The 15,341-nt window shown below is 34.6% G+C and overlaps 1 protein-coding gene across 1 annotated transcript in view; it reads left to right on the top strand.

Annotated features, from left to right (window-relative positions):
- LOC118742230 (protein kinase C, brain isozyme) overlaps window positions 1–15,341 on the top strand; it is a 130,057-nt gene that overhangs the window by 74,267 nt on the left and 40,449 nt on the right. The window contains exons 2-3 of the mRNA XM_036474141.1: window positions 8,238–8,269; window positions 9,749–9,828. Coding sequence (XP_036330034.1) covers window positions 8,238–8,269; window positions 9,749–9,828 — 112 coding nt within the window. The remainder of the gene's footprint in view (window positions 1–8,237; window positions 8,270–9,748; window positions 9,829–15,341) is intronic.

Below are 15,341 nucleotides of genomic sequence, written 5' to 3'. Positions count from 1 at the left end.
GATTTATCTCTATTAAGAAACCCCCCGGCCTTATTAACTGACCATTGACTCACTTTTCCATTCATTCACAATCTCCCGTCATTATTACTTCACCACAATGTATTTATGTAGCTGATATTAAAAAGAAAATATGGTTTTGCGCTTTTGTGCAATTTCAATTTATTAATCCCCTCTGTTGCCACGTAGGCATGAACGCAAGCAGTCAAGCAAAGGTTAGTAAGGGTCATAAAAAATGTCTTAAGATTGGGAGTAGTAATTACGTGAAGCGAAAGCAAAAGTTGGCAATACCAAGCGGGCGTCTAAAAGCAAAGAAGGTCATAACGCGCAAATATGCGTGCACTGTTGCTGCTGCTGATAAGTACTTGCCGCCAAGGGCAATCTCAGGTTGGACCGTTGGCCAATAGCTACATACATACATATGTATGTAGTTGTTTCAAGCTCTACAGTACACTTCTATGCATGTGTACGTATGTACATACAATTTATTTAAGCAGCGCTGAGTTGCCAACTATAACAATGCCCGTAAATGTTGCATACTTTGTGGCGCATAAGCACTTACGAGTCCCACAAACACACGCGCGCATTTATAGCTGCTGTAAAAGGAATTTTTCAGTTTCATGCACATATTTTTTTTTATGTTTAAATGCACACTCGTACCTATGTGCTATGTATGTATGTGGGTATGTACACATGTATACATATATGCACCGATTTGCTGCTCGCCCCTGGTTATTCGCCTGTAAATGTGCTATTATTTTTATCGATTCCCTGCAACAGGAAAACACACAATGATGCACCGCGTTGCATATTGTACACTTATATGCCTGCCACTAAACGCGGCAGTGGCGCACAATCTCGATAATAGTATTATGAAATGAAAGGCATATCGGATTGTAATGCCCGAGAGTATGCAATGTTTTTGTGATTTATTTTTTGCAAAGTAGTGCAGAGCGTAAGTTTCCGCTACATTTTTTAGTATGTATTTGCATTTTTTATAGACTTCGGAAATCACTTTTTCCCCGAAGAGAAATAGTAAATATTTGCTGTTGTGTTTAATTGTAAATATTGTAAACATTTTTAATTAAAGCGTGCGTTATATTAATGCTTTCTAGCATAATTGAGTCAAGAAGTAAATGAATGAAAAGGTATATATATTTTATTAATACCTATGTACATGCATTGGTATTTATTTGCATTTCATTCTCTCTCAGCTAAGTATACATAAAGTTAGTGTAAAAAAAAAAATCCTAATAACAGTGCAACTTGGATTTAAACATTTCGCACAATTCCAGTAAGATTTTAACAATACCACATATATTTGCAGACGCTCTAATTCCTCTAGGAATAACTGTCCTGAGGTAAGAGTTAAAGCATTTGGCGAAAGGTTGAGAAAGTGTGGCCAAAATCAGCAGATCATTTTTATGCAAAGTTTTTTTTGTGCTTTCACAGCAGATTTATATTCAAAACTCTTAAACAAGACATAAAATGCTGATCTTCAGGAACTTCTGAGTAATATAAAGTAAACGAACTGAACCATTGCGAATCTGTATCTCCTTTTTTGATATCTTAAGCGATTTGGTTCGAGTTCAATATAGTGCACCAGTCATCTCTTCTTCCTGCTGGCTGGCGTTAACTTGTAAATACCAAGTATATGTAAGTCTTCTTTTGTTGGGTATTTCCAAAGCATTATCTTCCTCCGTCACCGCCAATAGTTAAGGCGTTGAATACTTTCCCTTTCTTTTCGCTGCACTATATATACTAATGTCGCCAAAAAGCTCATTAAAATCATCTTCTTAGGCTGAATCTTTCCATCGCAGGCTCTCATCGTCGATTGTTGTCATCGTATAGGTTTCTTGGACATCCAACAGAACGGGAAAGCGCAGTTTCTTTTAGTCGGGGGAGGACCTTATTGATCAAGTGCCTACTGGGCTCAAAATAGCACTTGTTGGCAGGAGTGATTCGCCGTCGTATTTCAAGCAGGGTATTATTTATATATTTCTAAAACTATAATAAATTTTTACACGTCAACAATGACGCGGCTGCTAAGACGCGAGCTCGCCGACTGCCAATGATTGCTAATCTGTAGCCACAGAAATTACCTTCTACTTATAAGTGGCTCTTCTTTCTGCAATAATTTTGAGCGTTTTACTCGTCGACCAGCAACTGAAGCTATGCTCATTCTTATTTTTGTACCTCTTATCCTTTTCTTTCTTTAGCTCCCAATACTCATCCCATACAATGTCGCACGGCATCCCATCGCCACGTAACCTCGAATAATGGAATTTTTTCTCTGCGGAAGGCATTTTTCGTCGTATTATTTCAATTTAAGGATTGCCAAAATCCAACTACAGATTTATTCGTCAGCGGAACGTAGCGAGCGGAAATTTAGGTCTTATTGCATCACATATACAAGTGTAACAGAGCGATTGCAAAGAGCAGACGTAGGAGCCAAGAATCACCGTTTCCAGCTGCCTATTGGTATTGCTGACTTTCGGCTCCGTTCAAATTGGAATGGACCGCTCCACGCTGTTTCGAGACCAAACGAGGTTTTATACAATCGATTCACTCTCGTGCGACTTTTCAACCTGGTGCTGACATTGATATCGTTGGCCTGAAACCTAGGAATGCTGGCGAAGCATTTTTGAGCTTAAACAAAAGAAGCCAAAAAGTTGGCCTACCGGTGAAACAAACAACATCGGTGGCAACACATAAAAAGTCTTCGCGTATTGGGACACATGACACTATTGGCAGTTATAACTTTAAACTAAGAACACCAGCAATAATCTCAGCCTATTGATAATGCGAAGAATATCTCTTACCATCAGGGTTTTTTGGCCTCGGTAAAGAATTGAAAAGCAGAGCTTTCTGCCGACGAAAAAAAATCACGCTCAGTAAATCTCTCATCACGCCCGTCCTTTAAATGGCGCATAAACATTGACAATGTTTAACAAAAATGGCAAGACTTTGGGGGCAAAGAAGAGAGTCAACCGGCGAAGCTTTTTGGTCTCGGTCCAAACCGTCAAACGGTTGTTGAGCCAAATAAAAAGAAGAAGGATAATAGGAAGCGTTGAACATTTCATTTCTTCCTTGCTCGATCTTTGTCTGAGGACGGTGCTTCTCTCACCATAAATCCGATACCAAATATTGATTTATTTACATGCTAACTGTAGTATCGTACATAGGATCATATGATCCTCGTACCTTTTTTGGTTCATATCAATACTTTCACAGCCTTGATGCCATACTGTCCCGAGGACATCAACCAATTAGGCAAAGACGTCTTCTCCTTTAGGTAACTGCCATTTCTGGCGTTTATTCTAGGTTTTTTTAAATCTGCCGTGGCTGTGTGAGTTGTATAGTTCAGACAAACACATTGTCGGCCAGAGTATAAAAGTAATAGTTTCTGATGTATGTATGTATGTTGGAACGAATCGCTGTCATCCCTAGCGAAATTTAGTTTGAAACCAAATCATCCTACCTTGTCGGCAGAACCAACAACCAAAAAGGAACTTAAATTTTATGTGCATAATTCACGTCTGTATGTTTTGAACTGAAAGTGAGTTACAGAATTTCAGCCTAGACAGAGGATGATCTTAGTTAACTGCCAGACTGTCAAGTAGACGAATAAAAGTAAATAAAATTCAGAGCACAGTGCGTAAGATATGTGAAGAGATGTGGAGACAAAGAATAAAAATGTCATTCCATGGCTTCTCTCTTCAAACGATTATCCTTAATAGCGTGCCCATTTAGAAACTAAGCCGCTGGCGAGGGAAACAATAAAAAGTGCACGTTTCTTTTTTAAAATACATACCCAGCGCTAATGGCACCTCAGTTGACTGGGCAGTATACTCACATGCATATGCATATATACATACACACATAATACAAATATACTTAGTTATGAAACCCAAACAATATGCGTATATGTTCTATGGTAAAATAAGAGCACTTACGGCTGCGCGCAAACATAAATACACATAGGTGCTAGTATGAATAAGTAAAAAAACCTACTTAGATACAAACTTACATACATGTTTATGACATCGTTGCTGCTTCCGCAGACAATTCAGATACACGTGCGTCTGACAGCATTTAAAATTGAACGGAGAAAGAGCGGAAATACAGAGAGGGTACAATATAAAATGCAGGTGTTAGATAAGAGTTTAAGGGCCGTTTTCATAGTTAAAAATTAATTCAGAGTCGGCAGTAAACTTTCAATTATCGTGTTGAAAATCTACATTAATTTTTTAAATAAAAAATAATAATTCGCAACATGTATGTAGACATATAACGTTGCAATGGCCTGGCCAATTTAACTCATTTTGGTTTTGTTGACTTTGTCGTTATAAAGAGAAGGTGGCGCTGGAGACGAGTTATTAATAAAATTCGTATTTATGATTGCATTTGGTTCACATTTGAAATATGTATTTTTTATAACTTCAAGAGAAATGAATTTGTGTAAAAATCTGCCGCCAGGTGGTGCTGGAGTCGATCCATTACTAAAGTACGTGTTTATAGTCCGATTTGGTTCATATTCAAAATATATTTTGCCAATGAGAAAAGAAATGCGTTTGCCAAAGAATGCCTCGCTAGGTTACGCTTGAGTCAAGTTATTTCTTTAAAGCGTGTTTATGGCATTGGAAGGAGAAATAATTTTACACAAGTTTTATCAGGTAGATGACGCTGGAGTTGAGTTATTTCTAATAGCCGTTTATCGACGGCTGCGTGGCCGAGCGACCTTACACGGCAGCCGATTCGGAACGTCCTTTCTCAGAAAATTTTTCAAGAATGCCCCATCTCAGAATTTGTTTAAAGAACGCCCTATCTCAGAATTTGTTGCAAAAACGCCCTATCTCCAAATATTTTCAACATATTTTTAATTTATATAGCGGTATCTGCGATAGGGCGTTCCTCAATCAAACTCCGAGATAGAGCTTTTTTTGATCAAATTCTGAGATAGGGTGTTCTTCAACCAAATTCTTGAGTAGAGAGTTCTTGAGACATTTTCTGAGCTTCCGAGATGGATCGATCTGCTCATCCGTCAATATATGATTCGATTCAGCTCATAATCATAAAGGGAACAACCGAGTCTTTATTTTCTCTACGCTTAAAGCTTTATACACACATTTATGCAATAAAAAGTCCTTTACAGAATATTGTACAAGATATACTCCAGTATTATAGGATTTATTTCATATATGTATGTAGGTGCCCTAGGCACCTGGGTATTAAAAGGAATTACAAAAGTGACGAACTAGCAAGTGAAGGTACGACCAACCACATCCTCCCCAGAAAGGGTACGGTAGATATACTAGTATCAATAGCCGGCTTGAAAAGTTTTTTCAATTGATCACACAGTTAAATTAGCTAACACCTGAACCAGGCCTTGCAGAGAGCTCTCAGTATTCGAAATAAGATCATCAGCGCAAAAAACATTGTTTGCTTTCTAGGCATCGTGAAGCAGGCCGTGTATTTGCTGGTATAAAATAAGGTTTAAATTAAAAACAAATTTAATAAGAGATACAAAATTTATGAAAAAAATTACATTTAATTTAAGACATTCCAGTTCAGAGTTAAAAAAAAAATTTAAAATAAATGTCCTTCACTTGCATATCCCAACAAAAGTTAATACATATGTATATGTACAAATTTAGTATTTCCTGTTTTCCCCAAATAAACTTCCCTATATTTCATTTGCGAACAACCCATTACCTACGGGAGTTCGTGACACAAGGTCACTATCGAGTTGGCGTCAATTTGCCTTCATGAACTTGACCTACCACCGGTGCCAAAAGCACAGCCTGACTATTTACCAACAAGCACAACTAACTAACAACTAACAATTTATCTCTTTTTTACGCTTCGCGCCTCATTGAACAGCACAAACATTTTATGCTTACACTTTGTTGCTGTGCAACTAATTTGTATGCTTGGCCAGTCATAAAGTTAATTAATGTACATACAACATTTTTAGTGCCAATGACCGTTAAATTGTAACTTTGTAACTACATTTTGTGGAATAATTTTTCGACATTTGTCTTAAAGTATTGCTATGTAAAAAGTTTGCCGTTGTAAATGTTTTTCAACGGTCTTCTGACCTTGGTTTGTTGGCGCTTGCTTAGCATGGCCTGTGTGAGGATGTTAAAAGTTAAAGTTTTTGGCTATACATCTGCGAAAATTTATATTAATTAGCCAAATGGCACATAGCGGCTGGCTTATTATGAGGCGAGTCAGATAAATTGGTGCACTTAGTCTTGGTTGGTTGTGTGTGTATTTAATAAATTTTATTAATGTCCATTATCTCTCGTAAGCTCGATACCGTAACTATTTCAAGCAACTATAGGCATTCAGGGATTGCGTGATAACAACAACAGCCACATTTTACGAATTTGAGCATAAAATGGTTTCAGTTGAGTTGCTCTAGAGCCGTCTTGGTCAAGAGGAGTTAGATCAGCGTCGTACCTATGCATCGGTTTGGGTTCTTCTTTATCAAACGCGACACCCCTGTATCTACTCATATTCCCCGAATACCTCAATTGTACGCTGGGCGTCTGCTAGCAGATATTCACATGCCTTTCTACCACACTTGACTTCCACTTTGAAATACTTTGTTGCTCTCGCCTCCTCTCGGAGTATAAGTATCGCTCAATTTTCGCTCCCTTAACTGCGCCACGACACTATTCGACAAACCAGTTGTTCCGGCTGTGTGGTAATAACCAACCACCTTTTCTGCAGAGAGAAATGCAAGCTTTCTAGTAATTTAAATCCAGCCAATGAAGAATGCCTTGTTTAAGCAGAATTTTGAGTCGAGATCGAAATTTCTCGGCTATCAGCTTCACGCATGCTTATCTTAGCTTCGTTTATTGATCCTACTCGACGTTCGCTCTTCGGATGAAAGTCACGTCAAGGCCACTCGGAGGGTATCTTCTGGTACTTTGATCAGGGTACATCCTGGATTTCGGTAGCCTTGTTTTGATAAGGATAGTCAGCAATTAGACAGAGGCACCTTCCCTTGCTTTCGTGAAGTAATGCCAGACGGCGCTTCCGCAGTGTTTTGAAGCATGAACAGTAGGGTGGTCTTTGAAATATCAAAATCATCAAAATCAAAATATCAACACAAATTAGGGGTGCTTCCAGGGTTTAAATTTTTTTTTTGTACGGCGAAAATTTCACAAATTTTAAAATTTATCAAAATTCTGTCGAATTTTTGAGATTTTTAAAAAAGTTTTAATATTTTTCCAACCCTTGTAGCGACACCTAAAATTTTGTTTACAATTTAGAAATTTTCGTGGGAAGGTTTATGAAAACCGAAACGCATTTCATCCAAGACGGATGCACGCTAGCCACAGCACCAATTGAGCGCAAACGTTGCTGACTTCAGTAAACCCTTAAACTGAGCAAGTCGGAGTGGCGCTTATCTTTCTGCCGTGATCCACGGCTGCCGACGTTATCCAGAGTCCGCGAACTGACATGCCAGAGGTCGGGCTTCAGTATTGTCGTTCAACTGTAACTGCACACCCATAAGAGCACTCCACTATGTATGTATGTACATACATAAGTATTTATCGCTGTCTATTCTTGTTTTCTTACGATAAGAATTTTTTATTTTTTTTGTAAAAATTATGAAGAAATGATTCGACATCTTCGATTCGTATGAAAACAAGTGTGTAGCACATTTTATAAAATTTTTTTTATATTTCTCATTTTCTCAATGAGAACTTTTGACTGCACTTCTAATGCAAATATAGCTCTGAGGACATTTTGGATACAAAATAGTTTGTTACTGATACCAGATACTGAGAAGTTTTGACTGTTTTTTTTTTCTTTTTATTATTTGAGTTAAATTTTTTTCTAATAAGTACATACATATTCATTCTTTAAAGAAAACAACACTGCTGAATTAAAAAAAAAAAATTACATAAAAATTCACACTTTTTATTCAAAATTTTTTGGGTATGCAATTTAAAGCCGATTAATTCTAGATGAATGAAGTGCAAGTTTGGGGTGGCTACAAAATACTCTAGATTTTTTCACTTTTTTTGTTATTAATAGCTAAGATTTGCCATTATGTGAGTATTATATAGTTACGATAACCACTATATATAACTCTAAATATACATACTTGTACTAGAAAAACTGTGTTCTAAATATTCCAGTTATCCCAAAGAAAATAAAAATTCAATTTTAAATGAAAGCATAATTTCACTAACAATTTCTTTTCTTTCACAAACTTTCAGGGGCTTTGGCAAACAAGGATTTCAATGTCAAGGTAAGTTCAAAACATTTATTACAAAATTTTCTAACTCAACGACTGACGCAAGAGAAAACGAACGCAAAAAACAAACGCATACAGCTACACAGACACAGACACAACGAAGTGCATAGTTGTTACTGGCATGAAAAGCTATCACTTAAACTTTTACCCAACTATCATTGACAACTAATGCAATACCGTATGTACATTAGGGATGTTAAGTTTTTCGCTTTTTACGATCCCGGGATTTTCGAGATCCTTCTATATTGTTTGAGAAGTTCTCCTACCATAAAATAAATAATAAATGAATGTGTTCGAAACCTACTTTTTAATTTAAAGTGGCGTTTTTATTTTTTCTCTCTGACGTCAGGATTTATTTTAAAGGACTTTGTAATTTCAAAGATATTATTAATTCCAAAAATGATTTAAAAATTTCAATGTAAATGTATTTAGAATAAAAATATGGGTACCAAATGCAAGAGGAACATTCTTTAGAATTAAAGAAAATTAAAATTTTTTTAATTCACAAGGACGAATAAGTAATTTTTAAGCTGATAAAGTTAGAAGGACGAAATTGATGGATGTTATCGAGTTTATATACGTCCTTAACATCTAATTTTTTTTTTAATAATTATTGCGAAATTTCCAGGATGAAAGACAGTTATTGAAAACTTTTATTTATAAAAGTCATCATTCGTATAAAAGTTATCAACAAATTTTGCAGTTAAGAATGCGTAGGGAAACAAAAGTTTACTACGACTTACACAAACGACTTTTATAAAAATGATTTTAAAAATAAAGGTCAGTGACTGATTATTATTTATGACCTTTATAAATAACAGTCTTCGATAACTGTTATCTGAGACATATAACTTAAAAATTAAAAATAACTGTTATTTGCAATTATTTAGATAAATATCAAAAATAATTGTTATTTTGGGCTCAATAATATAAAAGTCAGAAATAACTGTTATTTAAGGAGTAATTAAATAAAAGTCAAAAAATAATTGTTAAAGAGCGATTTTTTTAATAAAAGTTGTAACTGTTACGGTTCCTGGGCGTTTTTATTATTGCCGTCAGTGCAAATTATAAATCCCGCAATTATTTGTCAAGAATCCCGGGAATTTCGAGACCTAAAGAAGATCGGGATTCCGGGATTAACATTCCTAATGTACATACATTTATCCCATAATGGACTTATAGATTGTGATCGCTCAGTAATACGCTCGAACAAATATATTTACTTTTATACATGCTTGTGTACGTATAGATTTACTTACTTACTTAGATGCAATGGCGACACGAACGAGTTTAAGGCATGTCGCAGCAAACTGACTTTACTTTTTAAATGCCTGTAGCAAAACTTTTGTTCGCATTTTAATATTGGCGAAAGAACGGACAGCATAGGAAGCAAAGAAACATTTTCAACTTTTTGAGTACTCGTATCATCACTAACTTTCTGTGTCGTTCTTTTCTGTTTCTTCTACTTTACAGTTTGTTCGTATGTTGTGCACAAGCGCTGTCATGAATATGTCACATTCATATGTCCGGGCAAGGATAAAGGAATCGATTCCGTAAGTTTTTACTGAAAAAAATATAAAGAAAATGGCAGAATTATTTAGTGTTAATATTAAAATTTAAATTAAATTAAATAAATAAATTTGTATTTATTGTTCAGTTTTTAAATATTTTAAGAGCTTTTTTTAGAATATTTGGGGCCGTATTCTCAAGTAGGTTTTAAAATTTATCTGCCATTTACGCAAACTTTGCTCTGGACAAAGGGAAGATACATTTTAAAAGCTACTTGAGAAAATGGTACTTAGTTAGTAGTTGTTTCTTAACATTAAATATTTGTTATCATAATTTCTGCATAGTCATTAAAAAGCGTTTCTTTACAATCATTTTTTAAGCCATACGATAACATAATTACTCTTTCGTTTCGGTCACGATTAAGTTTGCTTTTATATAGTGGCTATCACAACTATATGACACACACATATTGACAAGTTTTGGCTGTTTATTTTTTATTATTTAATTCTAATATATTTTTTAATAAAGTTCATTCGCTAACAAAAAATATTTTGTTTTTTACAAAAAATAAATTGCCACAAATCAACGGTTTTTCTAGCTACTTCAAACTTTCACCTTATTAAGCTAGAATTTTATTTTGATGAAACTTTCTTGATTTTTTTTATTTATTTTTTTCCTTTTTTTAATTATAGCGGGCCCTAACCGCCAAAATTACGTAAATTTCCAAAATTTTATTTTTGATGCAGAAATGCTTCTAGATGCTCTAGGAATATTTCTGCATCAAAAAGAAAATTTTGAGGGCTCGATAGGGTTTTGATATACAGTGAACTATAGTTTTATATTAAAAAATCATTAAAACTTAATAATAAAAAAAATAAGCGGTCAAAACTTGTCACTATTTGGATGTCGTACAGTTATAATAAGCCCTATATACTTATGTAAATATGTACATTCATACATAAGTATGAGGGATAGTATCAATATATTTAAGGCATTTTGGACGCTCTCATCTCTGATTCTGATACAACCACATATACAATTGCACTTACACACGCATAGCACCAGCATTCACACATATTTACCTTCCGATACTAATCTTCCAAATAAAAAATGCATAGTAATGTTTATGAATAAAGAAGCACGGCCACATTAAAACGAATCGACCCTTAAGCAAAAATTTCGGTTAGTTTTTTTTTCAAAGATATCCAGAAGAAGTCAGTTGGAGGGAGGCATTTGAATGAACAAAAAATTTAATTTGAACTATTTTAGAAATTTTTTCTGGAAGCATTTCCGCATCAAATTTTTTATTTTTTTTTTAATTTGTACATAAATGGTCAATATGAGTACCATGCACCAAAAATACTTTGTAATTTTTATATTTTCTTAATTCAAATCCTCTTCCTCCATTTGACCTAAAATATTCATCCATACAGTTTCGACACTTTAGTAGTTTTCTTTAATTACTAGAAGTTAACACAACCCAACTGAGATGAAAATGCATAAAACACCACACACACACACAACCCAACTGAGGTGACAATGCGGTAAACACCACGTAACGAAAACAACGGTACCACTCTATAGCTGTAAGGCTATACACAGCGCACAGTGGTAGAAACTGGAATTTACTTTTATTATTTTTTTTATTATTATTTTTATTTTTTTTGTATTTCTTTTTTTTGCACATAGGAGAAATGCCCAGCACCGCCAGGAAAAAATTATTAAAAATCAACGCGAATTCTTAGCCACTTGAATGTTTCTAAATATCCAAAAAATAATAATTTTTAATTTTAGAGGAATTTATTATAACACTTAAAATTTTTAGTTGTGAAATGTTTTCAGTTTGGGTGTACGCCAATTTTTTTTTTTATTGTGTAACATTTATTAATAGGAACAGAAGAATCGATTTACTTCAAAATTGCTACTTTCTTTGCACTTTGCACTGAAAAATTTTAAAGTAAACAAATAAAAATTCCAAATTTTATTAGCTTTAATTCAAAAATGTATTGATTAAATCGATTGAAAAATAAAGGTTCTGGGCTATTTTGCCAATAGATATGGTTGAAAAACAATTACCGGGCTACGCCGTCTTCAGGCTTCGGGAATTACCCGTCTGGAGAGACACTCAGGATGGCTACACCGCAATTCAAAAAAAAATATATATCGGCTTACCATGACTTATACTGATCACTGAGTGCCCAGTCTACACTTTTCAAAGAGGTATAGCATTTCGATACTTCTCAACCTAGTTGTGGCTGAAATGGGACGAGAAGCGGTCGAAAGGTCTCCTCAAGTAGGAATACGGTTTGAGTAGGAGGGTTCTCACGATCCATATCGTATCACAATGGGATCTACGATGTAGTGTAGTGGTAGTGCTAGTGAGGTCACTGGCAGTCACCTCAACCCAGCCTAACCGAAGCTAAGTTAGGTCTACACTGTCCATAGAAAAATAAAAAGTAAGCAAAAAGTATTTCACAATTTTATCATTTGCAGATATTGAAAGCAGAAATGGCATGTGACAGCCAAGTTCCGTATAACAAACACATACATACGTAAACTTACACTCATACAAAAGCAACAAGCACATAATGCAACAACAGAAAATACTAACGCTAACACGAGAACATGCACAGACAATTGTTAAATGAATGCAGCACATGTGAACGCGTCAGCTGTAAGCAAAACACAAAAGTAGATAAGAAAATGCAAAACTTTGTCTTTTGCCTTTTTGTTTTGTTTTTTTTTTTTTTGTAAGAAAGGCACACAAAACCCATATACCTCGGTGTGCATGTTGCAAGTATAAAAAAAAATTTAAAAAAAAAATACTTTTAGTTTGTTTTGTTGTAAACGTAGTTAGGTACTTTTTAATTTTTTGGGTGCATTTCTTAATAATCGCGTATAGTGAAAGTTTTATGCGCGCTTACTGCTTACACACAGACGCAGCGGTGGAGCAGTAAAATGTTGAAAACAAGTAAACATTTTATTTTATGCTTGAATGCAAAAAATTTATAAAATGTAAACGACATAGCTTTCAGTACATCAGAGCACAAAAATAAAATTAAAATATTGTGCTACCATAACTATACGACAGCCACATTTTGACAAGTGTTTAGAATTTATTTTTCATTATATTTTTTATAAAAATGTAGTTCATTCTAAAGCCAAAACCATATAAATCGAGTTACAACGTTGGTAAAAAAATTTATACAGAGTTTTAAGAAAGTATTTTCTTTCGTACGAAGTATGTTTGGCAATTTTTTTTTCAAATTCCACTTTATGATACTAGAATTGCATGGGTTATAAAACTGCAAACACTAAAATGTTTTTAAAATTCTGAAGAAAAAAACGAAATTTTTTTGAAGTTTTGTAAGTTTTTTTAATTTTTGTACAATGCTTGAAACATAGATTTATATGGTTTTTTTTTATAGAATGAACTATAGTTTATAAAAAAAATATTAAAAATATATAACAAGAAAAAAGTCAAAGCTTGTTAATATGTGGGTGTCTTATAGTCATGTTGAGCACTATAATTCTTTGTACAACTCTATCTCTCCCACATACAACATTTACGCCATTTTTTCAACTAAATTTATTTTTGTTGCTTGTTTTCTTAGCGCAGCAGCTTGGAAAATGCGCATGAGCAGCGAAATGCAGGAAAATCGCACAATCGCATATAGTATGCACACATGCTCGCGCAAAACAAACACACTTACACACGCGTTGCAAGCTGCAAACGTGTTGCATGCCACGCGGGCGGTGAAAATTTTGTGCACATTTTGCTTAGGGTTTTATTTTTACGACCTTTGTTCCCCCTTCCCCCCCCCCCCCCCCCCCCCAAAAGTGGCACAAAGTGCAGTGGAGCATGTTTGAATCAACACACACACACATACAGCGTACGTTGCGATGTGTTTATGTGACGCTATGGCGCGTACAAACTATTTGCAGTTGTTCCTGTCGCAAACGGCTGGCAAACAATGTCAAAAGTGTGTGAAGTGACAAACGGAAAGCGGAAGTTGAGTCAAGTGGTAACTGTAATTTCTTACTTTATTCAACTTCGCTTTTCTAGGAAAACTAGGGCGATAGGCATTTTACTTTATTTACTGTATTTTAACCGTCTCCTGACGATTGCAAAGATAATATAACGTAGCATGCCGTGCGATATGTGCCTACCGGCGCCAATTTTGGTTTGAATTTTACTCTAATTCTCAGAATTTTCGACATTTTACTCCATAAGATAACTCTATGTGTGCCTTAGCTTGCAAGCAAACAATGCACGGTGGTTCGAAACCGGCATTGAGTGTTCATAAATCACTGGAGCCTTTATTTTGCACTAAATCTGATTAATTATTTTTAAATGAAACCTTTAAAATTTGAAAGAGAGCAATTGAGACTGATTTTTGAATTTTTATTTGATTATATTAAATTTGTTTGAGCAAAGTGCAGAAAAAGCACCTATTTTAAAGAAAACCGATTCTCCTTTGCAAGTTAATAAAGGTTTTGCAATAAAAACTAGTTGAAATACAATTGTTTGGGTTCCCCCAAAACGAGAAAAATATCACACAAAAAATTAAATGTTTCCCCAAATTTATTTATTTTTTTTTTGGTTTTAGAAAAAACCTAGGTGAAGTGCCTAAGAGCTCGCATTGATTTTAAAAACTCAAAATTTTTTTTTGTGGAGCAAACTATTTTTAAAATATTTAAAATTTTTCTTGTGAATCTTTTTTTCGTTTTAGGGAAACCCTACAATTGTTCTCAACTAGTTATTATTATGTTACATTTAATAAATGGAACGGGAGAAGAAATTCTCTTAAAAATTCCTATTTTTTCTCTTCAAAATTCCTACTTTGATTTGAATTGAATGGAATCAAATTGGTTGAAAAATTAAGGCTGTGTACTATTTTGTACATTAAATTCCAGATTTAAACCACTGTGCAATGGTAGCACAGTTACTTGCATACTTTTCTTCTTTTAATTGTGTTGTGTGCCTGAGAGAATGGCAGTGGAACGTTTTCCACCTTCACACGCGCACTGCTTAATTTCTCATATTCAATTTCAACGTTTATTTTCGAATTCCGAAAGTCTTACGAATTTTGCTTAATTAGCTTAAAATGTCATTGTTCGATAGGAAAGACAGTGCAAAATGCGCCTAAGCTTATTGCAGATAGTTCCTTATTGCAGATAGTGCCTAAAAATATGCAAGAAAACACGCTCTGACTTAACCAGATACAGCACAAGCACAACCCTACACGAAATGATGCATATTTGCAATTCTCAAACGCCATAAAATTGATCAAAGCATTTAAAAAAATATCTGACGCCTAGAGCTAGCTGAAATCTTATTTCATTTTAGTATAAGCACTTATGTATAATTTAAGCAGCAAGTGTTAACTTCATATACATATTCACATACTATAGTATACATTTTTTCTTCTTTTCTGGTATGCTTTCTTTCATTTCAATTCACAACATCAACAACAACTCAACATCATCAAAACATTCAACTGCAACACATCTTACGTGTCTTGTGTCGTTTTATGCGTGCAATATCACCGACCGT

Source organism: Rhagoletis pomonella, unplaced genomic scaffold (genome assembly GCF_013731165.1).
Source record: "Rhagoletis pomonella isolate Grant_MI unplaced genomic scaffold, Rhpom_1.0 Rhpom_scaffold_00007, whole genome shotgun sequence".
Taxonomy (NCBI): domain Eukaryota; kingdom Metazoa; phylum Arthropoda; class Insecta; order Diptera; family Tephritidae; genus Rhagoletis; species Rhagoletis pomonella.
The sequence above is the reverse complement of the archived record's forward strand: the minus strand, read 5'-3'. Positions and strand labels throughout refer to the sequence as shown.